The 25,353-nt window shown below is 45.2% G+C and overlaps 2 protein-coding genes across 4 annotated transcripts; both read left to right on the top strand.

Moving 5' to 3' along the window:
- The first annotated feature begins 2,850 nt into the window (after window positions 1-2,850).
- LOC127320945 (probable plastidic glucose transporter 2) lies at window positions 2,851-8,828 on the top strand. Its single transcript, XM_051350004.2, has 15 exons — window positions 2,851-3,144; window positions 3,277-3,363; window positions 3,488-3,587; window positions 3,676-3,743; window positions 3,830-3,962; window positions 4,724-4,823; window positions 4,917-5,029; window positions 5,127-5,220; window positions 6,142-6,295; window positions 6,400-6,543; window positions 6,623-6,696; window positions 6,772-6,860; window positions 7,381-7,495; window positions 8,043-8,227; window positions 8,457-8,828. Exons 2-14 carry the CDS (start codon window positions 3,282-3,284, stop codon window positions 8,223-8,225), a joined length of 1,449 nt encoding a protein of 482 aa, XP_051205964.1. The 5' UTR covers window positions 2,851-3,144; window positions 3,277-3,281; the 3' UTR covers window positions 8,226-8,227; window positions 8,457-8,828.
- A 2,874-nt stretch (window positions 8,829-11,702) lies between these two features.
- Window positions 11,703-16,295, top strand: LOC127320938 (cytochrome c-type biogenesis CcmH-like mitochondrial protein). 3 transcript variants are annotated; one of them, XM_051349998.2, is made up of 4 exons: window positions 11,703-11,779; window positions 14,301-14,459; window positions 15,172-15,303; window positions 15,891-16,295. In XM_051349998.2, the coding sequence occupies exons 2-4, from the start codon at window positions 14,319-14,321 to the stop codon at window positions 16,074-16,076; spliced, it is 459 nt and encodes a 152-aa protein (XP_051205958.1). In that variant the 5' UTR covers window positions 11,703-11,779; window positions 14,301-14,318; the 3' UTR covers window positions 16,077-16,295. The 3 variants fall into 3 exon arrangements, with proteins under 3 accessions (XP_051205958.1, XP_051205957.1, XP_071678006.1); XM_051349997.2 differs by lacking the exon at window positions 11,703-11,779 and adding an exon at window positions 13,404-13,584; XM_071821905.1 differs by lacking the exon at window positions 11,703-11,779 and adding an exon at window positions 13,614-13,637.
- The last annotated feature ends 9,058 nt before the right edge of the window (window positions 16,296-25,353 follow it).

Genomic DNA, 25,353 nt, shown 5'->3' with positions numbered 1-25,353 from the left:
CTCGTGAGGATCCCTCCTCCGAGGTACCGTCGATTAGGCAACGACAGTGGTGGTAGCGGCAGCGGTAGCCGGCGGCAGCAAGAGAGGCGTGGCGGCGCCCTCCTCATCCCGAAGCCGGAGGTGAAGGAGGAGCCGGAGGAAGCGTCGCAGGCGGCGCTGCTGGCGGAGTACGAGCAGTAGCAGCGGCTCATCGCCAGCAGCGACGACCCCGATGACTGCCCAGGGTTGCGGGCGGCGTGCTTGGCATCGATGAACGATAAGGATGCCTGGAGGGGCGACCTCGACATGGCGATCGCCATGTCCATCCGCGACTCCGGCAAGCCGCTCGTCGACCTCACCGACGACGGTGAGGTAGGACCCAGTGGCTTGGTGAAGGACGAGCCCGTCGACGAGCGCGTCAAGCAGGAGGTTGTCACTGACGACATGTACAACTTCCACCAGTACTACGACGCCTCCGGCCGCTGCAAGTACTTCTAGATTAGGTTTAGTTTAAATTTAGTCAAATTTCGTTCGAATCTATGTAATATATGCCAAGTTTGGACGAATCTAATCGAATCTCGCTTAAGTTTAAAATTTCCGAAATTTTGTTTGGGGGACGCTACTGTGGAGCGACGTCCCCCAAACGCGGCACGAAAGAAACACGTCCCCCAAACGCTCAATCCGGCGCGGTTTGGGGGACGCGACTGGAGATGCTCTTACTACTCCTCCCAAAGAATGAAATTCCATGATCACACCAACAAAAGCACCCAACACACTGGACACTCCACTGAGAACCCAACAACAAGGAATTTAGACCCATCAACAAAGACACCGGATGCCCAACTCTGAGATATTCATCTAGGAGCCAACGACACCTTTCTTGAGGCACCACTTTTCATGATTTTTCTCTTGAGTGATTTCTCCTTGCAAAGCTTTTTGGCGAAGAAATCTCTAGGTGCCAAAGCACCAGATGCAACAATCTCGTTGGCCACCGAAACCACCTGCCTAAAGACCTCAGTCGAGTGAATGGCAACGTCATCCAAACTTTCCCGCTCCACAAAAGCGAGAGTTTGACTAGACTCTAGCGGTGGTGCCAGCGGCAATGTCACCGCCAAGTCCACAATCGTATTCTGTTATGCGGAAAACCGTCGGGCTCAACATTCAGGAGGCCGGTCCCGGGATTTTGGAGCCGAGCTTCGCATGGCTAGCTCTGGGTTGAGATAAGTGAAGGTTTTCACGATGTTAGATCTTAGCTTCTTCCCCTTCCCTTTCTCTCTCCTCCTCCGACGACTTGGGAGAGGAGGCTGGCCTCCTATGTATAATTGTAGCAGTAGGAGTAGTCTAGGTTTAGCTTTTACCCATGTGGAGAATGTAAAGATGCCCATGGGGATCTAGGCACCGAGGCGTGCGAGCTGCTTCTGGTGGTTCGTGTCGGTGCTGTGGTTGCTTGTGGCGCTCCGATGGAGGGAGCGGGAGGCTGTTGCATCCCTGTCAATAAAGCTCGACTGGAGGTCTCGAGATCGAGGCAGAGTGGTTGATTTGTTCTCTTCTTCGGGCTACCGTGGTTGTGGATAAGAAGTGGGTGTCGATCTGTTGCAGACTTTTGTAGATTTGTAGAGCGGGAAGAACTGGAGGAATCTGCGGCAATCTTCAGAAGCACACAGAAGGAAGCTCATCAGCACGTTTTCAACCTCCATATGCCAAGCGCCGGAGGTCGTCGTTGCTTCACTTCCAAGCGGTTCATCCCCGGACGTGAAGAGATGGCCGACGAAATTGGTACTATGTCGGCAATGAGAGCACCACGAGCAACTTCCTCCCGGACCTCGGTGCGTCCTGTGCCTCGAGGTCGCCTGCGTGCGTCGGTGGAGGAGCCCAGACACATGGTGCTTATAATTTTCTTTTGTGCTAGGTTCCTCTTTGCAATTTTGGAGGCCTTTTCTTCAAATAGTAGATTTTTCAAGGCAATAGAAACTAGAGAATCTCCATGTAATTCTGTTCCTGCCGCTTTTCAATGGAACTTCTGGACCTCTGGAGGCCGCTATCCGTTAAAAGAAGAAAGAGAAAATTTGCTACAGGACACCGTTATTTTCTGGCGTTTGCCAAAACACGCTGCTCGATTGTGTCTTTGCCAGGTACCATTACAATTCTGTGGCACATTTGCCAGAATACACCACCTGACCGAAAACGGAAAGTTATGCATTTTGTATTCAAAACCAATCATCCAGGTAAAAGTGCAAAACGGTATGCTGTAGCAAATTTTTCCAAGAAAAAAGAGGCATGTCCGGGTATCCTCTTCCCTGCCCACCTGTTGGTGGAACACTGTATTCCGTCGCCGCTTGCGCAGGACGAGCCTGTGTGCACATTCGGCACCTCGTAGAGTAGAGACGAGCATCTTCTGGTTTGTTGGTGAAGAAGCACTGTCACCAAACGGGTCCGTCCCACCTAGCCAAACCGACGGTCCTAGATTCCCGCGGCCACGCGTCGCCGTGTGGCCACGGTGCTGCACGCAACAATGCTACACATACGGACACCTCTTACGGAATCAACCTACGGACTCACATAAGCTAGGCAAAACATGAGATCGTGATCCGCTTTTGTAGGAGTGAATTCCAAACAGAACCAACCCCATACATACACGTCAGTCCGTAAAGATTTTGTATGCCCAGCGTGTCCGTAACTCTTAGCATTTTTGGTGCTGCACGGCCTAACCACCACCCACACACGTCGCGACACCGAGATTTTCTTCCGTCCACTAGTACTACTTCGCACAAACACCCCCAGTTTCTGCGATATTAAGATCCGGTGGCGTCCGCGTCAGGCAAGCTCGGGCATCTTCTCCAACCTTCGGAGGCCCGCAAGGGGCCAACTCGCAAAATGGCGCGGCCCTCCTCTATTACTGGCCACCACACAAAAGCATCAGTACGGGTACGGTAGCTGCTGCTGCTCCGGGCGCCGACGTGTGTCTTCTCACAACAACAGAGGAAAGCGTACCTCTCCGCCGACGCCGACGACACCGCCACCGCCTCTGTGCGCGGGTCTCCGTGCTACGCCACCGAACGCACCCACCCAAAGGTAGTCAATCAATCCCAGCAAGCGGCGTCGTGCTCCCAGATCCCAGCAGCAGGCGGCCGATCTGGTGCTGATGCGCGCGCGCGCGGCAACCAGGTACGTCTACCTTTTTGCGCTGCTCACTCCACGCTCGGTTTCGGTTTCTATTAATAATACAGGCCACGCCACGCCTCCTTCCCTCTCAGATCCCTCTTCCCCATTTCTGAATCCCAAATCCCTCCTCTGCAGCGGCGATGCGGTGGAAGCTTAACACCTCCGCCTACAAGCGAGTGTCGTCCAGGGACGCGCCCATGGATCCTGACGTCGAGACGCAACGTACGTGCCGCCCATTCCCCCCTCCCCTACGCTCCGTCATTCCCGTGGCCGCGAATCCGATTTCACCTCTTCCTCTTTCTTTCTCTCTCTAATAACGGCGGCATATCGTGTTTGGTTTCGGCAGCCAAGATTCCGTCGGACGCCGCCGGCCCGTCGTGGCGGATGTCGCTGCCGCACGTGTGCGTCGCCACGCTCACCTCATTCCTCTTCGGCTACCACTCAGGGTGCGTGCGCTCATCATGCTTGCTCTGGTCCCCTACCATGTCTGTAGTGTGTTTTGTGCTACTCACGTTTGTTTCATGATACACGCAGAGTGGTGAACGAGCCGCTGGAGAGCATCTCCGCCGACCTGGGATTCGCTGGGAACACGCTCGCTGAAGGTACCACCGCATCTCCAATTCAACGTTGCATTCTTATTGGCCTTGGCCTTCTGTCAGGGAGGTGACGTAATTTGCTGCCGATGCAGGGCTCGTGGTGAGCATATGCTTGGGAGGGGCCTTCCTGGGATGCCTATTCAGTGGCTCCGTAGCTGATGGGATCGGTCGGCGTCGTGCGTTCCAACTCAGTGCACTGCCAATGATCATTGGTGCTGCCGTCAGGTATTGACTCCAGTCTCAATCCTTGTCTCTATGCACTTTCGTCACTTAACACCTTTTATTTTATTGCAACTTGCTAGGGGTATTCATTATTTTTGTGTCTATGTACTTAATTGCTGGGTACTATTAAACAAATACATATACTTGCTTACTGCTGATCTGGTCATTTTCTGGGTAATTTATAGTTGCTTAAAAACACCTTCGTTGTTAGTATAATAACAGAGTAGCAAATCACACCTCTGTCAATCTGTAGTAACTCAGAAAGTTAATGTGATGATCGTGGAACACTTGCGTAGATATTAGGTCTATCGTCTCGTCACCTGGAAAATTTGTTTGCTTTCTCTAATTGGGTGAGGTCTACTGCCACATAGTAACATAGACATGAAGCCATTAGGGGGGATACTTCTCCAACTAGGTTATTTTCTCCGTAAAGAAGTAAGTTATATTTAAATTGACTTCAAAAAGACACAAAGAAATTGGATGAAGATTAAATCACAAGGACCCATCTAGCATTGTAGATGCTGAATCTAGATTTTACTTCCAGCAAGCCTATATAGACCAGGAACTAAAATACAAGCACCCTGTGCCATCAACCGAAAAATAAAATAAATCCTTGCGCACCTCTACGTTCATTTAGTATGATTTGCTTCACAATTGTTAAGATTCTTATGGTGCAAAAACTTGAAATACATATAAAAGCCTACAATGGTGATTCCTGTTTTTGTGTTCTGTTGGACGATTCTGAAGAAAAAAACATTTTGCAGTGCTCTCACTTATAGTCTGGAAGGTATGCTCTTTGGAAGATTCTTGGTTGGAATAGGAATGGGGTTGGGTCCACCAGTGGCTTCACTCTATATAACTGAGGTATGCATTGTGTCTTCTTGTCAATGTATGATGTCTAACAACATGTATCAATACAGTTCAGCCGTGATCATTTTCACCTCTGATTGATTCTAGGTTTCTCCTCCCTCCGTGAGGGGTACATATGGCAGCTTTGTTCAGATCGCGACATGTCTCGGAATCTTATTTTCTCTCCTAATTGGTACACCTGTCAAAGACATTGATAGATGGTCAGAAGCTTGTGCTGCATTTCTTCAATCTTTACAAGCATGTTGCAGTCAATACTTAACGAACCGATCTGTAATGACATCATCCTTGCTATGGCAGGTGGAGAGTGTGTTTCTGGGTTGCGGTTGTCCCAGCAGCCTTACAAGCTATTGGTATGGAGTTCTGTGCTGAGAGCCCCCAGTGGCTATATAAGGTACCATTACTTTGAGATGTTGCTTATCTTCTGTGCCACCTTTCCGATTTATCAATTTAGAGCTTTAACCATTGGAAGTGCCTGCTTCTCTTTGAATATGCTTCTATTATGTATTTATATATTCTGAGCAGATTATCTTATATGGTTTGACTTCAGACAAACCTAGAACTTCGATTATTTTTTAACGGAGGTAGTATCATTGAGTAACACTATGCAATAAATTTCTTGTTGGGATGAAAACCGTAGGGTGGTGGGGAAGATTCTAGCCAACAGCCCAATAGACACACTGCTGATTCAACCCATACCCAGTTAAGTGAATAGCATAGTTCAAAAGAGAAAGTTAAGTGAACAGTGTTCAAAGACTTGTGGAAAGGCCTATAGATGGAAATCACATACATCTACCAAAAGTCATGTTGTTTCTAAGAAATCAGGTTTTCAGTGCAGTAAAGTGTTATTAAGTATGACCAAGTCTGTAGAAAAATACATTAACACCTACCGCACCACTTTAGTTCTATTAGATTCATCATCATTTTACTTCCATATTATGTAGGTTTGATGTTATAAGTATTATGGTATTGACACTTCTTATAGAGACGTTTGACTTAGGACAAACCTAGAACTTCGATTATTTTGGAACGGAGGAAGTAAGAGTTATATTTGTCTCGAAAATAAAAATAGGCACTAATGACTGATCCATAGACACAGATAGGTTGAGATAGAATGCACATATATATCCTGGTACAGATCAGTGAGCGTCCAGGTTACCCAATACCATGATATACAGCTCTGACTATGCCCCATTGTGTATCAGTTTTTTTTTTCTTTGGCTCAATACACACAGAACACTTGATATCTAAGAAGTAACTTGCTTTAGCATTTTCCTGTCCTAAGTGATTTAAAGTGTCCTGCTCTTGTTTGCAGTGTGGAAGAACAAATGAAGCAGAAATTCAGTTTGAGAAGCTTCTAGGCCCTCTTCATGTAAAATCTGCTATGGCAGAACTTTCTAGATCTGAAAGAGGAGATGACGGAGAAAGTGTAAAGTACTCAGAGTTATTTTATGGTCGTCACTTTAATGGTACATGCTGTTCTGTTATCCATTTGGTCACATTTATGTGCTTCATTATAACCTTATTACTGTTCTCGAAGTTTGTTCATTACAAGTCCACTCTTTTGCTACAGTTGTTTTTATTGGCACAACGCTCTTTGCTTTACAACAGTTATCGGGCATAAATTCTGTGTTCTATTTCTCATCAACTGTGTTCAGAAGTGTGGGCGTGCCCTCTAGCCTTGCCAATATATGCATGGGGATTGCAAATTTATCAGGTAAGCCCATTGAAGCTGTTCTGTTCTCCTACTCTGTTATATTCGTTTACGGATCTAATTTTGGCATGTTTGCTACCAGGTTCTGTCGTAGCTATGCTTCTAATGGACAGACTAGGGAGAAAAGTTCTTCTTGCAGGAAGCTTCTTTGGCATGGTGAGCGCATTTACTGTAATTGTAAATTTGTGAGACATATTGTATATTACTGACTGCGCTTCCTTTCTGGTGCAGGCCTTCACAATGGGACTTCAGGCTATTGGAGCAAATCGTCACCACCTTGGTGCCGCAAGTGTGTATTTTTCAGTTGGTGGCATTCTGCTGTAAGTTTTAGTTTTATAGCATTCAGTTATTTGATTCCACTATGCAAGCTTCTTGACCTTAGTTTTGGTCTTTCGAATCATCTCCTTTAAGTGGGTATGTTGCCAATTGCCCAACCCCGCTACTTCAGGGGTCACTCGTGCTCACAATCTCCACTTTGATATTCCCCCCCTACAAAACCACTGATATGGACCGGATGTCCCACATGGCCCAAATATGAAATCAGACACCTTTCACACGCTAGAGATAATGTGGGTAAACGCATGACATGCACGCACGGCCCCACCTGTCAGATTAATGATACTCCTCTCTCTCCAAATCCTTAGCCACACTTGTATTCTGCACCCGTATGGGTCAAGGAATCCACCACAGCAGTTATTTCTTTTAGTAACCTGTATGTTAGCATCTTACCATGAAACATTTTATCTATGTGCTTGTGGTAGCACTCTTAAACTTTTTTGAGAGTTTCTTATAATTGTGGTACTTAAGCCATTTAGTTACAGTTGAACATTTTGTTGGCAGGTTTGTTTTGTCATTTTCGTTGGGAGCAGGCCCAGTTCCAGGACTTCTTCTGCCTGAGATTTTCCCAAACAAAATTCGGGCCAAAGCTATGGCTCTTTGTATGTCTGTGCATTGGGTAAGAGTTCTCTCTTTTCAGAATGAAAGGATAATTAGTACATGCTATATATTCTTCATCAGAACTACAGAGAAATCTGGCAATATATTTTCTAAAATTTGTGTGCTAGCTTGCCTTGTGCTTTAGTTTGATTTATAGTAAATTCATAAACTAGAAAATAGCGAAAATGCCTTAGCAATGTCTAGAAGTGTTCAAATTTGGATTAAGTATATAGAGATGCGCACCTTTTGAATGGAACAGGGAAGCTGGATAGAATATTATATTCATATACCAGTTATGTTAGTGTGAGCAATTGAAGAATTTACAATTTTCTGTCAGTCGTTGGCGACATGCTGTACTAGAACAAATTATGCCACAAATTCAGATGCTTTTTGGTTAGTAGCCAACAAGTTCACTGCCCAGCTGTTGGTTTTTGTAGTAGAGTTGATTTGTTAATAGTTGGAAAACGAGAAGACAAGAATTCATTAGATATCTTTTATTATAGCTGTACTTCCCTGAATTATAATCATGTGTTCCTTAGTTGACAATGCTGGACTGTAATGGGCAGGTCGTGAACTTCTTTGTCAGTTTGTTATTCTTGCGGCTTCTGGAGAAACTTGGTCCACAAGTTCTGTACACGATGTTTTCATCAGCTTGTGTGGTAGCAGCGATATTTGTGCGGCGGCATGTAGTCGAAACAAAAGGGAAAACTTTGCAGGAGATCGAAGTTTCACTCTTACAAACACAGTAAAGGTACTCCCTGTTCCTTCTTTTGAAACAATCCATTTCGGACCATCTGTCTGTCTACAAACCTGCATCTATAATTAGCAGTGGTGATGTTATAAGGTGGCGGGGATACACACAATCTGAACTTAATTCTGCGGACGTTTCTTAGATTGAGAAATTTTTGCGCACAGCACACTAGGAAAACTTAGTACATGCCAATCTGAAATTAACTGCCAGCATGCTCTTGTTATTGCAGGTTTAATCTGGGCAATGTCTTCTTCGGTATGATAGGAGTTCGACGATATATTGTCACTGATCAAGTCTATTCCCAGCTCAAGTGAACTTGATCACGTCTTGCAGACAGAATGCTCTACGCTGGTCTCAGGGAAGTTCCCAGCCATGCACCTGTGACCACGGGAGAGGCATACAGTTTTACACATACTTAACAGATTCGTGAGGTCTGTTTCTGTATAGGCTGATAGATCGCATGTATTTATGTTGTCTTCTTGTTTAACTATTGGCCAGTAAGAGAATGGTGGCGTTTGGTTACTGCTCAATGTAACTGGGATGTTGGAGTACCATGTATTCGGAATAACACCACCAACATGCCTTGTTGGGCGTTTATGTATTCTTAGCTCCCACGCCTGGGTTCGCCAGTTGTACGGAAAGAAAGATCATATGTACTCCTATTCGATCGAACCTAGCAGAAGCGAGCTCAGCCATGGTACCTGACCATCTAACTTGAGTTGGCCTTGAAAATGCTTATGCAGTTTGACCATGATCGAACTGCATAGGCTGTTCATACCTGTGGGTGCACTCTCATCTAATGGGTGCCATTTCTCCGTGTGTGCTCTTAAGTAAGGCCAGGATTAAGCTCAAAACACGGATACAATATATCAAAGCATCAGTTGAATATGACAAATGAATCAGATATTTATATCTTGTGTAAAAAGTGTAATCATCAAGATAGATTACTCATAAATCGCAATCATGTTTGCTAAGTGAGCATGATCATACACAAACAAGCATTTCAATCATGTCATGCGGGTCATGTGAATTTAGCAGTGCGTGTGCTCCAGAAGATAATTTGCTGCAGATCAATCTTTACATGCAATTCTAGTGTTTTTTTTTTTTGAAACATGAATCTATATCTATACCTAATAATAAAGGAGCTAAGGTTTCTGCCAAAATTTTCGTCCAACTTTTCATTGGACCGTTTTACCCTCCCACCAAATCGTATAATAGGTGTATATGCCACCGTACCGTTTCATTTAGTCCGTCCGTTTTTTTCTTTTCTCTATGGAACCAACCAAACAACCATGCCCAATCCCACCGGAGGGATGCGGACGAGGTGCCATGGCCGGACGGAGTTGGTGAGGGAGAAGTGCAGAGCTGCGATGAGGAAGATAGAAGATGCGAGGTGGGCGGCGACGCACGAGCTGCGGAGAGAGAGCGACGGCCAGAGGAAATAGGGGCTCGGCACCAAGTACATCGTGTTGCATCTAAAAAAAGATCCATCCTCCTGCAGATCGATAGCAAGTCGCTGTGAATTAGCCCGCGCTCCTCTTCGATTCCTCCCTCAATCCCGGCGACCCGACCTACCACTTGCTGCCCCTGCGTGCTGTCTGCAGCGGCCACCCCGCCGCACCTGCGGGCGAGATTTCTTCCCTGTAAGTCCGACCCAGCGGCCAGCCCGCAGCCCCTCCTTGCTGACCTGCCCCTCCACTGAAATTTCAGAGATTTGGCCATAGATTGGTGCTCTTGTATGCTTAATTTATCTAGCGAGGGTCTGAGGGATGGGGGCTGAGTGAGCAGCAGATCCGCGGTGGAGATGTTGGGTTCTATACAAAATTGATGTTCCATACTGCTATATCTACTGTATGTGCGTGTGCTAGAAAATATTAGTGTAGATCCAATGAAGTCGGATGCTTTGTCGTTTGAGCCTCACAAATTTGTCTATTCAGCCTATATTCTTTGCTGATTAGATCTGACAGTTCTTACAAATTAGGACCATAATTGCCTATTCAAAACTGATTGAAACTTTTATAAAAAATGCAGTGAAAAATAGCATATATGGAATAAATATAAAGTATATCCTTTAAAATGATAAGGGATTGCTCGACGATAAAGCAGCATAGTTGGGAGTATATTTTTTTTTTTTGGCAAAAACAAAGTCCCGAGATTGTTTGGCAGCACAAAAAAAAAGCAAATACAAACAAATTGTTGAAACTTGGAGAGTGAGAATTTGAGTTTAATGAAATGTTAGTGCATATCGACGATGCAATTTCTTCGGAGCGCTCTCCAAGTTAAAATGTAGACAGTTAAATTTGACGCTTTCCTTGAACATTTGTCAGCTACGGTTATGATTTGGATTCTTTTAGTTTTTTACGAAAACTTTATTTTTCTCTACTGTTGAAACACACCTAAGGTCTAAATTAATTAAAGTGAAAGTAGTGTTAAATACATGATCAACAATTTTACTTGCTCTTTCGCAGATCCGCCGCAGCGCGCGGGCATTGTCCTAGTATATTATAAATCCGCCAGCAAGCCGCCTCATTAAAAACCTCTCAGTCCCCTTAGGTACCCTGGTGAGGAAAAGAGTGCGTATGGTACTTGCTGGCCCAAATCACAGAGTTGTTACATCGTTCATCGACCCAGTTACATTGAGATTTACTTTCAAAACCAAATCTAGCCAACTCATGTTCAACTCTATTAGCATCTCTAGGGCAATGCAGCAAAGTGACCGAACCTATGAGTGTCAGCAAAAATCGCTGAAGATTCATCAAACCATGTCCTCTCCCCCGTAGAAGCTTCAATAATATCCATTGAATTCGACTCTGCTATGATATTAGAGCAACCCAGTTGGACAGCAATATTGTGGATAAATATAGAAGTTGCCGCGATAAACTTACCGTTATGATCTCTTAGAATCGCTTCGGCTGCCCCATTCATAGAATCAGAGAAAAAGGAACCATCAACATTCAATTTGATTTGGTGGCTACTCGGTTTACTCCACTTTATCTCCTGGACCCTTTTACTGTTATGAGCTTTAGCAGAGTTTGCGGCAATTGCTAGCACCGACATTCTGCATTGGGCCATAGGCGGTATGCTTTCATCATGAGTTCTTCGGCGACGGATCCACCATAAATACTAGCATGTGATGACGATAGTTTCTTTGAGCCCAAACGCAAAACCCTGGAATGTATTGTCCTGGAGCATAAGAAGGTGCTCAAGAACAGCAGATCCAGCCCGGTCAGCCAGCATTGCTTCGTTAATCACATGCAATTCTAGTGTTGGGTATACAGAAATTGAACTTCCCTTGCCGAACTTCTCCAACAAATAAGTTTGTGTAGTAGTGCGACTGGTTATCTACGATATATCAAATCACTGGGCAAAAATAATTCGAGCAACGTGAGGAAAAATTGTTGCACATCTTTTGCATCACTGTCCCCTATCTGATGGAAGCCTAAGACAGTGAAACAACACTACAACAGGTAGAAAAAACTGCGTATTTGTTGTCCCGCGACGCTCCCTCCTGGCACTCCTGCGATCTGGAGCCAGCCGCCGGCGGCGGCAGTGGTGAGTGCCCCCGCCCTCCTCTCCCTCTCATCTACCCGGCCCTCCTCTCCTTTCCCCGGCCGTCCTGGCGTCCTATCCATGTCCCCTGCCCGGCCCTGCTCCGCCCCGAACCATGGTTCGAGCAGCGCCCCTCGCGTCCCTATGTGCTGGCCTGGAGGGTGGCTGCCCATCTGGGTCTCGGGGGCTGGCGGTGGCGCGCGGCGGTGCGAGCTAGAGATGCGGCGGCGGCGGTGCGAGCTGGAGATGCAGCGGCCTGGAGGTGCGGCGGCGGCGGTGAAGTCCTACGGTGGCCGCGTCTGCCGGCGCTGGCGGTGCCACTGGCTTGGCCTGGCCCGTGTCTTGTGCGCCGGGTAAGCGGCGGCACGCCCGGCGTGGTGGTTGCGCCGGCGGTTGCCGGAGGTGCTAGCTGCACCGGCCCCTTGGGCGGGACCAATCTAGGATCTTTCTTCGGCTTGGAGGCCCGCAGCGGTGTGGTGGCGTATGGAGGCGCGTCTTGGGGCGGTGGCTTGCCCTGCCACGGTTGGCCGCGCCGGGCGTTTTCTGCGGCGCGTGGATGGAGGGCTTGTCCTGGCGGCGCGGGCTCATCGGTGGCTCGTTCTTGGGCCGCCAAGGAGGTTTTCATGCTGGCGGTGATCTTCGGTTTCCTTTCGCGATGATGGCTGCCCGGGTTCGCTCTGTTTGCTTTCGGCAACTATCTCGCGGGCAGCGGTGATGATCCGGACGACGGCTTTTGTCGCGGCGATGGGGAGCCTAGGCGTGGCGGCGGGAGGGACGCTTGATGATCGGGAGCATGGAGGGGGAGAGGCGTGGTGGTTGTGCCGGTCCTTGTCGGGCGGGCGTGAGAACTTAGACTTATCGCTGGGCGAAAGCCTTGTCCTAGCGGCTGGCCAGGACCGACGATGGTGACGCCCGTGGGCGCCGCATCCTTCTTGAAGTCGTCGTCGCAGCGGTGTGTTTTTGCTCCTTCGCCCGGGTTCTCCGAGGGAAACCCTAGATCCCTTGCGGGATCGGGCGTGGGTGGCGCTTTTGTGTCGCTTTGCCTCTTGAGGCCTCACTTTGGACGACCACCGGTCAGAGGGACCTATGGAGTGTTTTGGTGGTTTGGCGGAGGGGGTTCGTCTTCGGCCAGGCGGGGCGCGGCCTTGGGGCCGTTGTGGTAGTTGGAGCGGTGGCTCCGGTCTTTCGCCTCCGCTGTTGCGTTGAGGTGTGGTGTCGACCTAGGTGGTCGTCGACCCGTGTGGAGTGCAGCCTCGAGGTTGGTGTGTGGTGTTCTGTTGTACATTTTTTCGGCCAGTTTCCCTCATAAACGGGCCAGATCTTTTTCTCCTATATCAATGAAAGGCAAATCTTTTGCCCCGTTTAAAAAAAAAATAGTTCGAGCAGCGGCGACGGGCACCCCCCGTTGATTCCTTCTGCTCCCCTGAAATCGATAGGGAGCACGGTGAGTGCCGCTGGAGAACAGCAGCCTCGCGACACTATCAAACTGTCAGTGCGCCATCAAAGATGCTCTCCACCGTCGGTGCACCATCATCAAGCTGCTCTGCTACTGCGTTTCTTGACTCCTCTGGTGCCTAGAGTCGCAAACCCCCAGGTGGCCCATTCTTTCTTTTGAGTTGGGCTTGCACGGGTGGCAGCAGGGCCCAGCCCATTGTGTGCACACCTCCTCTCCATCGCGTTTCAGCCAAGTCCAAGAAAAATCACACAGCACCCGCTTCCGCCGCCGGCCACCGGCTGCACCTGCTCCGTTCGCCTGCCGGACGCCGGCTCCAGGCCCCTCCCCGACCGCGTGCCCGCAAGGCCGCAAGGTCCGTGCCCTGGCTCCTCCCCCGATTACTCTGGTCGTTTGACGAATGAATTGGTATGCGTGTAGCCATATGCCCTAGACTCCCAGCCATTCGTAGAAATGTTCTAAAAGCATCTTTTATTGTAAAAGCATTGTAGGATACTGCACCGAGGGCAAAATATGTTTAGAATGCATATATTTTGTGTCTGGAAAATGCTAGAGATTATTCCTGGGACAATAGTATTCTGTGTGATACGATATTTTGGTTTAAGATCTGCTGCCATTTCTTCTCCACATCATAACAAGTATCTGAGTAATCTACTAATCTTCTTCCTGGTAATATTTTGTGAGCCAACACAAGGCATGTACCATACCTCAAAAAAAAAAAAAGGCATGTGCCAAGTTGGGATCAGAAATTTTTTCTGCACGGACTGATTCAAGAACATATTGAGCTTGAATCAGCAAAAGACCGGAATAAAACTCTGCCAAGTTCGCTTAAGCTTGGTTGCTTTAACATTTGCTACCTTTGTCTGGTGTGCTAGACTATTCTGGAATACCACCGGCCTTGCTTGACAGTTTACTCACTTGTCATACTACCCACATTAATATTACTACTTGAGGTCTGATTCATTTTAGAACCTGGGTGGTATCATTTTGTAGACTGCGGACATAAGTTATAACTTCACATCTTATTTCTTCAGGTTCTAATATACACCTATTTTGTTACGTTTAAAGCAGAGCACATTATCTTGTACCATGGCCAGTGAGGAGGATGTGAAGCAGCGGCAAATCGTTGAAGACCGTGCAAGAAATATTAGCCACAATGTCCGGTGCACTGAGTGTGGCAGCCAGTCCATTGAAGATTCACAAGCAGATGTTGCAGTTCTCCTTAGAAGGGTACATTTTCCTTCTATAATCTATATACCGTGCACAGTTGTTCAGCTACTTGTCAAACTTTAGTAGCAGAGATTTGCTTATTTCCGTATATTTTTTCATGTTTCCAGAGCATCAAACCGTTGCTTTGTTGGTCTCTTGATGACTTTGTCTAAAACAAACCTAACCAAGACTCAAAATTTTTGAAACACTTGTAACTGAGGTAACAAATGTACTTGGAAGTCTTGTAATGATCAATGGTGCTATAAAATATAATGTGTTTGATTTAACCATTTGATGAGAAACGGGCTAGACATCTCTTGTAATTTAAAGATGTTGATAGGCATCCAATATTTTACTGCAAAAGCACTGTGCAACTTGAATTATGATACTTTTTGTTGGTAACTCCACAACTTATTTGGTTCTTGGATTAGGCGTCTTTTTTTACTTGACTAGGCTTCTAAGATTCGGATTATATATTGGCACCACTATATTTTTTTTCAGCTATCTCATATTTACATTACTTTTTTGTTCGTCGGAACACTGTTATCTCATGCCCAAGCATTTATTTGCACCGCGTGCTACGTACACATGAACAGAATTAATCTTGACATAAATCAGTGCCCAGGGTTTATATGCTACAAAAGATTGGAGTTTTTATTGCCAGACAGTTCATTCCATGTCATGGGAAGCTTCACTGCCTCAAGTACTCATCACATATGTAACTTTTTTACAGCTAATTCGTGATGAGATTAAATCTGGAAAGAGTGATAAGGAGATCTACAAAAAGCTGGAAGACGACTTTGGAGAAACAGTTCTATATGCCCCTAAATTTGATCTTCAAACTGCTGCTATATGGTTATCACCGGTGAGCCTTGCTTGTGACCTTTTTCTGTGAGATCTTTAATTATAACTTTAACATGCTGTTCATTTTTAAATTATGAACTTAGAGAATAATTATGATTTGATCTTTTTTGTTTCTAGAATACAATTATGATTTGATCTTCAAACTGGTGCTAGATTATAGCACAAATAATATCATTTGCACTTTGTCTTGGTGAACCAAGCATATTCCATCTTAACAAATTTTGCATCAAGAGTTTTTTCATAAGGAATAGGTTGCTCATGATTATCTTTATTATTTATTGGGCGAACTTGTACCTGAGTTGAAGTAAAAAACATCAATTTCTGAAGAAGCTAACTAATCACTGTGGCCAGACTTACCAATGGTCCTTCGTTGTAACTCAACTTAGTCTGTAGAGATAGCAATACTTATTTTAACTGTTTTTTTCATGCAGTAAACTATGATACTCGTATAATTTTTGCTGCAGCAGAACATGATAAAAGGAACACTTCCAAATACTTAAATATCTTCCCTGATTCAAATGTTTCCTGTACCAAGAGGAACTGTCTAGAGTAGGTAGTTCAAAACCTGATGTAGTAAATCATGTGCAGGTCATTGTGGGTGGTGTAGCAGCTGGGATCTGGGCTTATCAAAAGCACAGGCAAAGGACCAACGTTCACATTATGGCTCTGAACCTGGTCAGAGGGGTTCCCCTGACTCCAAGGGAGAAGGAGACGATGATTGACATCCTTACACCTCCTCCACCACCAAGGAGGTGGTGGTGGCCTATCAAGTGATGCTCAGTGGTAGCAGTATACGGATGCGCAGGATGGCTCTCGATTTATATCTCACACACTTGAAGCTTTGACTACGATTGGTTTAACCAAATGCTTGCGGCGTCTTGGCATTTGTACTGTATGAACCTAGGAGTACTTGTTTTGCAGATTGTGGGATATTGATAGTGAGAAACAGCCTGCTGTTGAACTTCCCAGGTGTGCTGTTAAACTGACAAACAATGTGATGTGTCTGCTGATCCTTAGAGCATCTCCAGTCGCGTCCCCCAAAGCGTCCCCCAAACCGCGCCGGATCGAGCGTTTGGGGGACGTGTTTTGTTCGTGCCGCCTTTGGGGGACGTCGCTCCCCAGCCGCGTCCCCCAAACGCCGCCCCCAAACATTTAAAATAATATTTTTAACACATAAACCATTTATATCAAATGTAGCATATGAAAAAAAAATGTTTTCGAGGATTGTTTTCAAATTAAATTACAACAAACAATAAAACAAGTAATCAAATATAAAAAAAAGGGCTAGATGATACATCAAGGTGCCACGGTATTTCCTTTGATCCTCCACAAATGCTCAACGAGATCAGCTTGAAGTTGCTCATGCACATTGCTGTCACGGATCTCTTCGTGCATGGCGAGAAAATCAGCAAAATCTGCAGGCAACTCATGATCAACCTCCGCGAGAGGGCCTTGACACTCATAGGGACCAACATGTGACCTAACATGATTCTTGCGGTCATCCTCGATGATCATGTTGTGCATGATCACACAAGCCTGCATCACCTCCCACATTTGGTCGTGAGACCAGCTTAGAGCAGGGTACCGGACAATGGCAAATTGTGCTTGAAGCACACCAAATGCCCGCTCGACATCCTTCCTGCAAGCCTCCTGTCGTGTAGCAAAGTGAGAATTCTTCAGACCTGATGGATTCGAGATTGTTTTGACAAAAGTGGCCCATTTTGGATATATACCATCGGCTAGATAATAGCCTTTGGTATATTGGTGGCCATTGATCTCATAGTTGCATGGTGGAGCATGCCCTTCCACTAGTCTGCTGAACACCGGAGACCGCTGCAACACGTTGATGTCATTGTGTGATCCCGCCATGCCAAAGAAAGAATGCCAAATCCACAGGTCATAATCTGCCACAGCTTCAAGCACCACACTGCAATATCCATGACGCCCTTTGTATATACCTTGCCAAGCAAACGGGCAGTTCTTCCATGCCCAGTGCATGCAATCGATGCTTCCAAGCATTCCAGGAAATCCTCTGGCAGCATTTTGTGCCATGATCCTTGCAGTCTCTTCCTCAGTTGGCCCTCTCAAGTAGTATTTGCCAAACTTTCCCACCACAGAACGGCAAAACTTGTACATGCACTCAATGGCAGTAGACTCACTCATGCGAAGGTAGTCGTCCTGTGTATCGGCAGGTGCTCCGTATGCAAGCATCCTCATGGCGGCGGTGCACTTCTGAATGGATGAGAACCCGAGAACGCCTACAGCGTCGACCTTGAGCTTGAAGTAGGGGTCGAACTCTCGAACGCCGTGGAGGATATTCATGAACAGGCCTTTGCTCTGAAGGAGATATGCCCTAGAGGCAATAATAAAGTGGTTATTATTTATATCTTTATGTTTATGATAAATGTTTATATATCATGCTAGAATTGTATTAACCGAAACATTAGTACATGTGTGATATGTAGACAAACAAGAAGTCCCTAGTATGCCTCTTAAACTAGCTTGTTGATTAATGGATGATTAGTTTCATAATCATGAACATTGGATGTTATTAATAACAAGGTTATGTCATTGTGTGAATGATGTAATGGACACACCCAATTAAGCGTAGCATAAGATCTCGTCATTAAGTTATTTGCTATAAGCTTTCGATACATAGTTACCTAGTCCTTATGACCATGAGATCATGTAAATCACTTATACCGGAAAGGTACTTTGATTACACCAAACACCACTGCGTAAATGGGTGGCTATAAAGGTGGGGTTAAGTATCCGGAAAGTATGAGTTGAGGCATATGGATCAACAGTGGGATTTGTCCATCCCGATGACGGATAGATATACTCTGGGCCCTCTCGGTGGAATGTCGTCTAATGTCTTGCAAGCATATGAATGAGTTCATAAGAGACCACATACCACGGTACGAGTAAAGAGTACTTGTCAGGAGACGAGGTTGAACAAGGTATAGAGTGATACCGAAGATCAAACCTCGGACAAGTAAAATATCGCGAGACAAAGGGAATTGGTAATATATGTGTATGGTTCATTCGATCACTAAAGTCATCGTTGAATATGTGGGAGCCATTATGGATCTCCAGATCCCGCTATTGGTTATTGGTCGGAGTGAGTACTCAACCATGTCCGCATAGTTCTCGAACCGTAGGGTGACACACTTAAAGTTGGATGTTGAAATGGTAGTTCTTGAATTATGGAATGAAGTTCGAATATTTGTTCGGAGTCCCGGATGAGATCCCGGACATCACGAGGAGTTCCGGAATGGTCCGGAGAATAAGATTCATATATAGGATGTCATTTTATGTGAAATAAAATGTCGCGGAAGGTTCTATGGAAGGTTCTAGAAGGTTCTAGAAAAGTCCGGAAGAAACCACCAAGGAAGGTGGAGTCCACAAGGGACTCCACCTCCATGGCCGGCCAGCCCTAGTGGGGGTGGAGTCCCAAGTGGACTCCACCATAGGGGGCCGGCCACCCCCCCACATGGGAGGTGGGAATCCCACCTTTGGGTGGGAGTCCTAGTTGGGCTAGGTTTCCCCCTCCTATGGAAGGTTTTGGTTTCGGGTCTTATTCGAAGACTTGGACACCAACACTTGGGATCCACCTATATAATGAGGGGCCAAGGGAGGGGGCCGGCCACCCCAAGACCATAGCTTGGCCGCCCCCCCTTGAGTGGCCGGCCACCCCCTCCCAAACCCTAGCTTTGCTCCTCCACTTCATATTGTCCGGTTTGCTTAGCGAAGCTCCGCCGGACTTCTACACCGCCACCGACACCACGCCGTCGTGCTGTCGGATTCAAGAGGAGCTACTACTTCCGCTGCCCGCTGGAACGGGGAGGTGGACGTCGTCTTCATCAACAACCGAACGTGTGACCGAGTACGGAGGTGCTTTGCCGTTCGTGGCGCCGGAACCGATCGTGATCAAGATCTTCTACGCGCTTTTGCAAGCGGCAAGTGATCGTCTACCGCAGCAACAAGAGCCTCATCTTGTAGGCTTTGGAATCTCTTCAAGGGTGAGACTCGATACCCCCTCGTTGCTACCGTCTTCTAGATTGCATCTTGGCTTGGATTGCGTGTTCGCGGTAGGAAAATTTTTGTTTTCTATGCAACGTTATCCTACAGAGCCGTGTCTATGCATAGATGGTTGCACGAGTAGAACACAATGGTTTGTGGGCGTTGATGCTCTTGTTATCTTTAGTTTGAGTACTTTGCATCTTTATGGCATAGTGGGATGAAGCGGCTCGGACTAACTTTACATGACCGCGTTCATGAGACTTGTTCCTCGTTCGACATGCAACTTGTATTGCATAAGAGGCTTTGCGGGTGTCTGTCTCTCCTACTATAGTAAAGATTCAATTTACTCTTCTATTGAAAACATTAGTATCAACGTTGTGGTTCATGTTCGTAGGTAGATTAGATCTCTCTCGAAAACCCTAAACCACGTAAAATATGCAAACCAAATTAGAGACGTCTAACTTGTTTTTGCAGGGTTTTGGTGATGTGATATGGCCATGATATGATGATGAATATGTATGAGATGATCATTATTGTATTGTGGCAACCGGCAGGAGCCTTATGGTTGTCTTTAAATTTCATGTTGAGTAGTATTTCAAAGTAGTTGTAATAGTTGCTACATGGAGGACAAACATGAAGACGGTGCCATTGACCTTGGTGCTACGCCGACGATGATGGAGATCATGCCCGAAGATGATGGAGATCATATCCGTGCTTTGGAGATGAAGATCAAAGGCACAAGAACAAAAGGGCCATATCATATCACATATGAACCGCATGTGATGTTAATCCTTTTTATGCATCTTATTTTGCTTAGATCATGACGGTAGCATTATAAGATGATCCCTCACTAAAATCACAAGATAATAAAGTGTTCATCCTTAGTAGCACCGTTATTAAGTCTTATCGTTTGAAGCATCTCGTGATGATCGGGTGTGATAGATTCGATAAGTACATACAACGGTGCAAGACAGTTTTGCACATGCGGATACTAAGGTGGCCTTGACGAGCCTAGCATGTACGTACATGGTCTCGGAACACGTGATACCGAAAGGTAGAGCATGAATCATATGGTTGATATGATGAACACTATGAGTGTTCGCCATTGAAATCACACCTTTTCTCGTGATGATCGGGTTTAGGTGCGGTGGATTTGGTTCGTGTGATCACTAAGACAATGCGAGGGATATTGTTTTGAGTGGGAGTTCACCTAGGGTTTTAATTATATTGAATTAAAATTTGAACTCAATTTGTCATAAACTTAGTCTAAACTATTGCAAATATATGTTGTAGAGATGGCGTCCTCAATCAATTTTAATCAGTTCCTAGAGAAAGAGAAACTTAAGAGCAACGGTAGCAACTTCACCGATCGGTTCCGTCATGTGAGGATCTTCCTCTCTGGCGGAAATCTGCAATTTGTGCTTGATGCACCGCTAGGTGACCCTCCGCAGAAGATGAATCCGATGAAGTAAAAGCTGTTTACGCAACTCGGAAAACTCGGTACTCTCAAGTTCAGTGTGCCATCCCGTGCACCTGAATCCGATCTTCAAAAACGTTTTGAGCACCCTGAACCTCATGAGTTGATGAATGAGCTGAACTCTATAGTTGAGACTCATGCGGCAGTGGAATGCTATGAAGCACCGAAACATTTCTTCACTGTATGATGGAAGAAGGCAGCTCCGTTAGTGAGCACATGCTCGCCATGACCGGGCATGCGAAGAAACTCGATGACTTGGGAATAGTGATTCCTAACAGATCGGGGATTAATCGTGTCCTTCAATCACCGCCACCAAGTTACAAGAACTTTGTGATGAACTACAATATGCAGAACATGAACAAGGAGTTACTCGAACTCTTTGGCATGCTAAAAGCTGCTGAGATTGAGATCAAGAAAGAGCACCAAGTGTTGATGGTCAACAAGACCACCAGTTTCAAGAAACAGGGCAAGTCTAAGGGAAAATTCAAGAAGGGTGGCAAGAAAGCTGCCACGCCTCCTATGAAACCTAAGAACGGCCCTAAGCCTCGATGCTGAGTGCTATTACCGCAAGGAGAAGGGACACCGGAAGCGTAATTGCTCCAAGTATCTGGCTGATCTAAAGAGCGGCCTTGTCAAGAAGAAGAAAGAAGGTATATCTCGATATACATGTTATAGATGTTTATCTCACTAGTTCTCGTTCTAGTACCGGGTATTTGATACCGGTTCGGTTGCTCATATTTGTAACTCGAAACAGAACTAAAGAATAAACGACAACCGCTGAAAGATGAAGTGACGATGCGCGTTGGAAACGGATCCAAGGTCAATGTGATCGCAGTCGGGACACTTCCTCTACATCTACCTTCGGGATTAGTTTTAAGCCTAAATAATTGTTATTATGTACCTGCGTTGAGCATGAACATTATATCTGGATCTTGTTTAATGCAAGACGGTTATTCATTCAAGTCTGAGAATAATGGTTGTTCTATTTTTATGAATAATATCTTTTATGGTCGAGCACCACAAAAGAATGGCTTATTTCTCGTTAGATCTCGATAGTAGTGATACACATATACATAACATTGATGCTAAGCGAATTAAACTAAATGATAATTCTACTTATATGTGGCACTTTGTCGTCTTGGTCATATTGGAGTGAAACGCATGAAGAAACTCCATCTTGATGGATTACTTGAATCACTTGACTTTGAGTCACTTGATAGATGCGAAGCATGTCTAATGGGAAAAATGACAAAGACTCCATTCTCTGGTATGATGGAGCGAGCTCTTGACTTATTGGAAATCATACATACCGATGTATGTGGACCAATGAGCGTAGCATCGCGCGGTGGTTATCGTTATGTTCTAACCTTCACAGATGATCTGAGTAGATATGGGTATATCTATTTCATGAAACATAAATCCGAAACTTTCGAGAAGTTTAAGGAATTTCAAAGTGAAGTAGAAAATCAACGTAACAAGAAGATCAAATTTCTACGATCTGATCGTGGAGGTGAATATCTGAGTTATGAGTTTGGCATGCATTTAAAGAAATGCGGAATACTTTCACAATTGACACCGCCGGGAACACCTCAACGAAACGGTGTGTCCGAACGTCGTAATCGAACTCTCTTAGATATGGTTCGTAGTATGATGTCTCTTACTGATTTGCCGTTATCATTTTGGAGTTATGCATTAGAGACAACCGCATTCACTTTAAATAGAGCACCATCAAAATCCGTAGAAATGACACCGTATGAATTATGGTTTAATAAGAAACCTAAGTCATCGTTCCTGAAAGTTTGGGGTTGCGAAGCCTATGTAAAGAAGTTACAACCGGACAAGCTAGAACCCAAAGCGGAGAAATGCGTCTTCATAGGTTATCCTAAGGAAACTATAGGATACACTTTCTATCACAGATCCGAAGGCAAAATCTTTGTTGCTAAGAACGGAACCTTTCTTGAGAAAGAATTTCTCACTAAAGAAGTGACTGGAAGAAAAGTAGAACTCGATGAGATTGATGAATCTATACTCGTTGATCGTAGTAGCGCGATCGAAGTTGTACCTGTACCGCCTACACCGGCAACAGAGGAAGCTAATGATAATGATCATGAAACTTCGAACGAGGAAACTACTGAACCTCGCAGATCGACAAGGGAACGTGCCACTCCTGATTGGTATGATCCTTGTCTAAATGTCATGATTGTGGATAACAATGATGAGGACCTACTGACGTATGAAGAAGCGATGATGAGCCCAGATTCCAACAAATGGCAAGAAGCCATGAAATCCGAAATGGGATCCATGTATGATAACAAAGTATGGACTTTGGTAGACTTACCCGATAGCCGAAAGGCTGTCGAAAATAAATGGATCTTCAAGAGAAAAACAGATCTTGATGGTAATATTACTGTCTATAAAGCTCGACTTGTCGCAAAGGGTTTCCGACAAATTCAAGGAGTTGACTACGATGAGACTTTCTCACCTGTAGCGAAGCTGAAATCTGTGAGGATTTTGTTAGCAATAGCTGCATTTTTCGATTATGAGATTTGGCGATGGATGTCAAAACGGCGTTCCTTAATGGAGACATTGAGGAAGAGTGGTATAAGGTACAACCCAAACGTTTAGACGCTCCGAAAAATGCTGACAAAGTATGCAAACTTCAGCGTTCAATCTATGGACCGAAGCAAGCATCGAGAAGTTGGAACCGACGCTTTGATAAGGTGATCAAAGACTTCGGGTTTATACAAGGTCATGGAGAGGCCTGTATTTACAAGAAAGTGAGTGGGAGCTCTGTAGCATTCTCGATATTATATGTAGATGACATATTATTGATCGGGAATGATATAGAACTATTAAGCAAGTGTTAAGGGTTATTTGAATAATAGTTTTTCAATGAAAGACCTTGGTGAAGCATCGTATATATTAGGCATCAAGATTTATAGAGATAGATCAAGACGTCTAATAGGGCTATCACAGAGTACATATCTGGACAAGATTCTAAAGAAGTTTAGAATGGACGAAAGTAAGAAAGGGTTCTTACCTATGTTACTGTGCAAGGTATTGAGTAAAACTCAAGGACCGGCTACTACGAGAAGAAAGAGAAAGGATGTGTAACATCCCCTATGCCTCGGCAATGGGATCTATCATGTATGCCATGCTATGTACTAGACCGGATATAGCACATGCTGTTAGTTTGACTAGCAGATATCAAAGTGATCCAGGAATGGAACATCGGACAGCGGTCAAGAATATCCTGAAGTACTTGAAAAGAACTAAGGATATGTTTCTTTGTTATGGAGGTGACCAAGAGCTCGTTGTAAACGGTTACACCGATGCAAGTTGGAACACTGATCCTGATGACTCTAAGTCACAATCTGGGTACGTGTTTATATTGAATGGTGTGCAGTAAGTCGGGCAAGCTCGAAAGCGATTGCACGGTGGCGAAGTCTTCAACGTAATCAGAGTACATAGCGGCTTCAGAGGCTTCATCAGAAGCGGTATGGATGAAGAGGTTCATTGTAGAGCTCGGTGTGGTTCCGAGTGCATTGGACCCATTAATCATTTACTGTGATAACATGGGTGCCATCGCCAATGCACAAGAGCCAAGGTCACACAAGAGGCTGAAGCATATCAAGCTGCGTTACCACTCGATTCGCGAGTACATCGAAGATGGAGAAGTAAAGATTTGCAAAGTACACACTGATCTGAATGTAGCAGATCCGTTGACTAAAGCTCTCCCTAGGGCAAAGCATGACCAACACCGTAATGCCATGGGTGTTAGGTATATTACAATGTAATCTAGATTATGGACTCTACTGCCAGTGGGAGACTGAAGGAGATAGGCCCTAGAGGCAATAATAAAGTGGTTATTATTTATATCTTTATGTTTATGATAAATGTTTATATATCATGCTAGAATTGTATTAACCGAAACATTAGTACATGTGTGATATGTAGACAAACAAGAAGTCCCTAGTATGCCTCTTAAACTAGCTTGTTGATTAATGGATGATTAGTTTCATAATCATGAACATTGGATGTTATTAATAACAAGGTTATGTCATTGTGTGAATGATGTAATGGACACACCCAATTAAGCGTAGCATAAGATCTCGTCATTAAGTTATTTGCTATAAGCTTTCGATACATAGTTACCTAGTCCTTATGACCATGAGATCATGTAAATCACTTATACCGGAAAGGTACTTTGATTACACCAAACACCACTGCGTAAATGGGTGGCTATAAAGGTGGGGTTAAGTATCCAGGAAAGTATGAGTTGAGGCATATGGATCAACAGTGGGATTTGTCCATCCCGATGACGGATAGATATACTCTGGGCCCTCTCGGTGGAATGTCGTCTAATGTCTTGCAAGCATATGAATGAGTTCATATGAGACCACATACCACGGTGCGAGGACAGAGTACTTGTCGGGAGACGAGGTTGAACAAGGTATAGAGTGATACCGAAGATCAAACCTCGGACAAGTAAAATATCGCGAGACAAAGGGAATTGGTAATATATGTGTATGGTTCATTCGATCACTAAAG

The sequence above is a fragment of the Lolium perenne genome, chromosome 6 (genome assembly GCF_019359855.2).
Source record: "Lolium perenne isolate Kyuss_39 chromosome 6, Kyuss_2.0, whole genome shotgun sequence".
Taxonomy (NCBI): domain Eukaryota; kingdom Viridiplantae; phylum Streptophyta; class Magnoliopsida; order Poales; family Poaceae; genus Lolium; species Lolium perenne.
Note: the sequence above shows the minus strand (reverse complement) of the source record. Positions and strands in the feature narration are given on the sequence as shown.

Bases quoted from the DNA above. Each gene is read 5' to 3' on its own strand.
- LOC127320945 (XM_051350004.2), top strand. From the start codon at position 3,282: ATGCGGTGGAAGCTTAACACCTCCGCCTACAAGCGAGTGTCGTCCAGG. The intron at 4,824-4,916 runs GTATGCATTGTG...GATTGATTCTAG, and splicing joins CTTCACTCTATATAACTGAG to GTTTCTCCTCCCTCCGTGAG. The intron at 6,697-6,771 runs GTGAGCGCATTT...TTTCTGGTGCAG, and splicing joins CAGGAAGCTTCTTTGGCATG to GCCTTCACAATGGGACTTCA.
- LOC127320938 (XM_051349998.2), top strand. From the start codon at position 14,319: ATGGCCAGTGAGGAGGATGTGAAGCAGCGGCAAATCGTTGAAGACCGT. The intron at 14,460-15,171 runs GTACATTTTCCT...ACTTTTTTACAG, and splicing joins TTGCAGTTCTCCTTAGAAGG to CTAATTCGTGATGAGATTAA. The intron at 15,304-15,890 runs GTGAGCCTTGCT...AATCATGTGCAG, and splicing joins CTGCTATATGGTTATCACCG to GTCATTGTGGGTGGTGTAGC.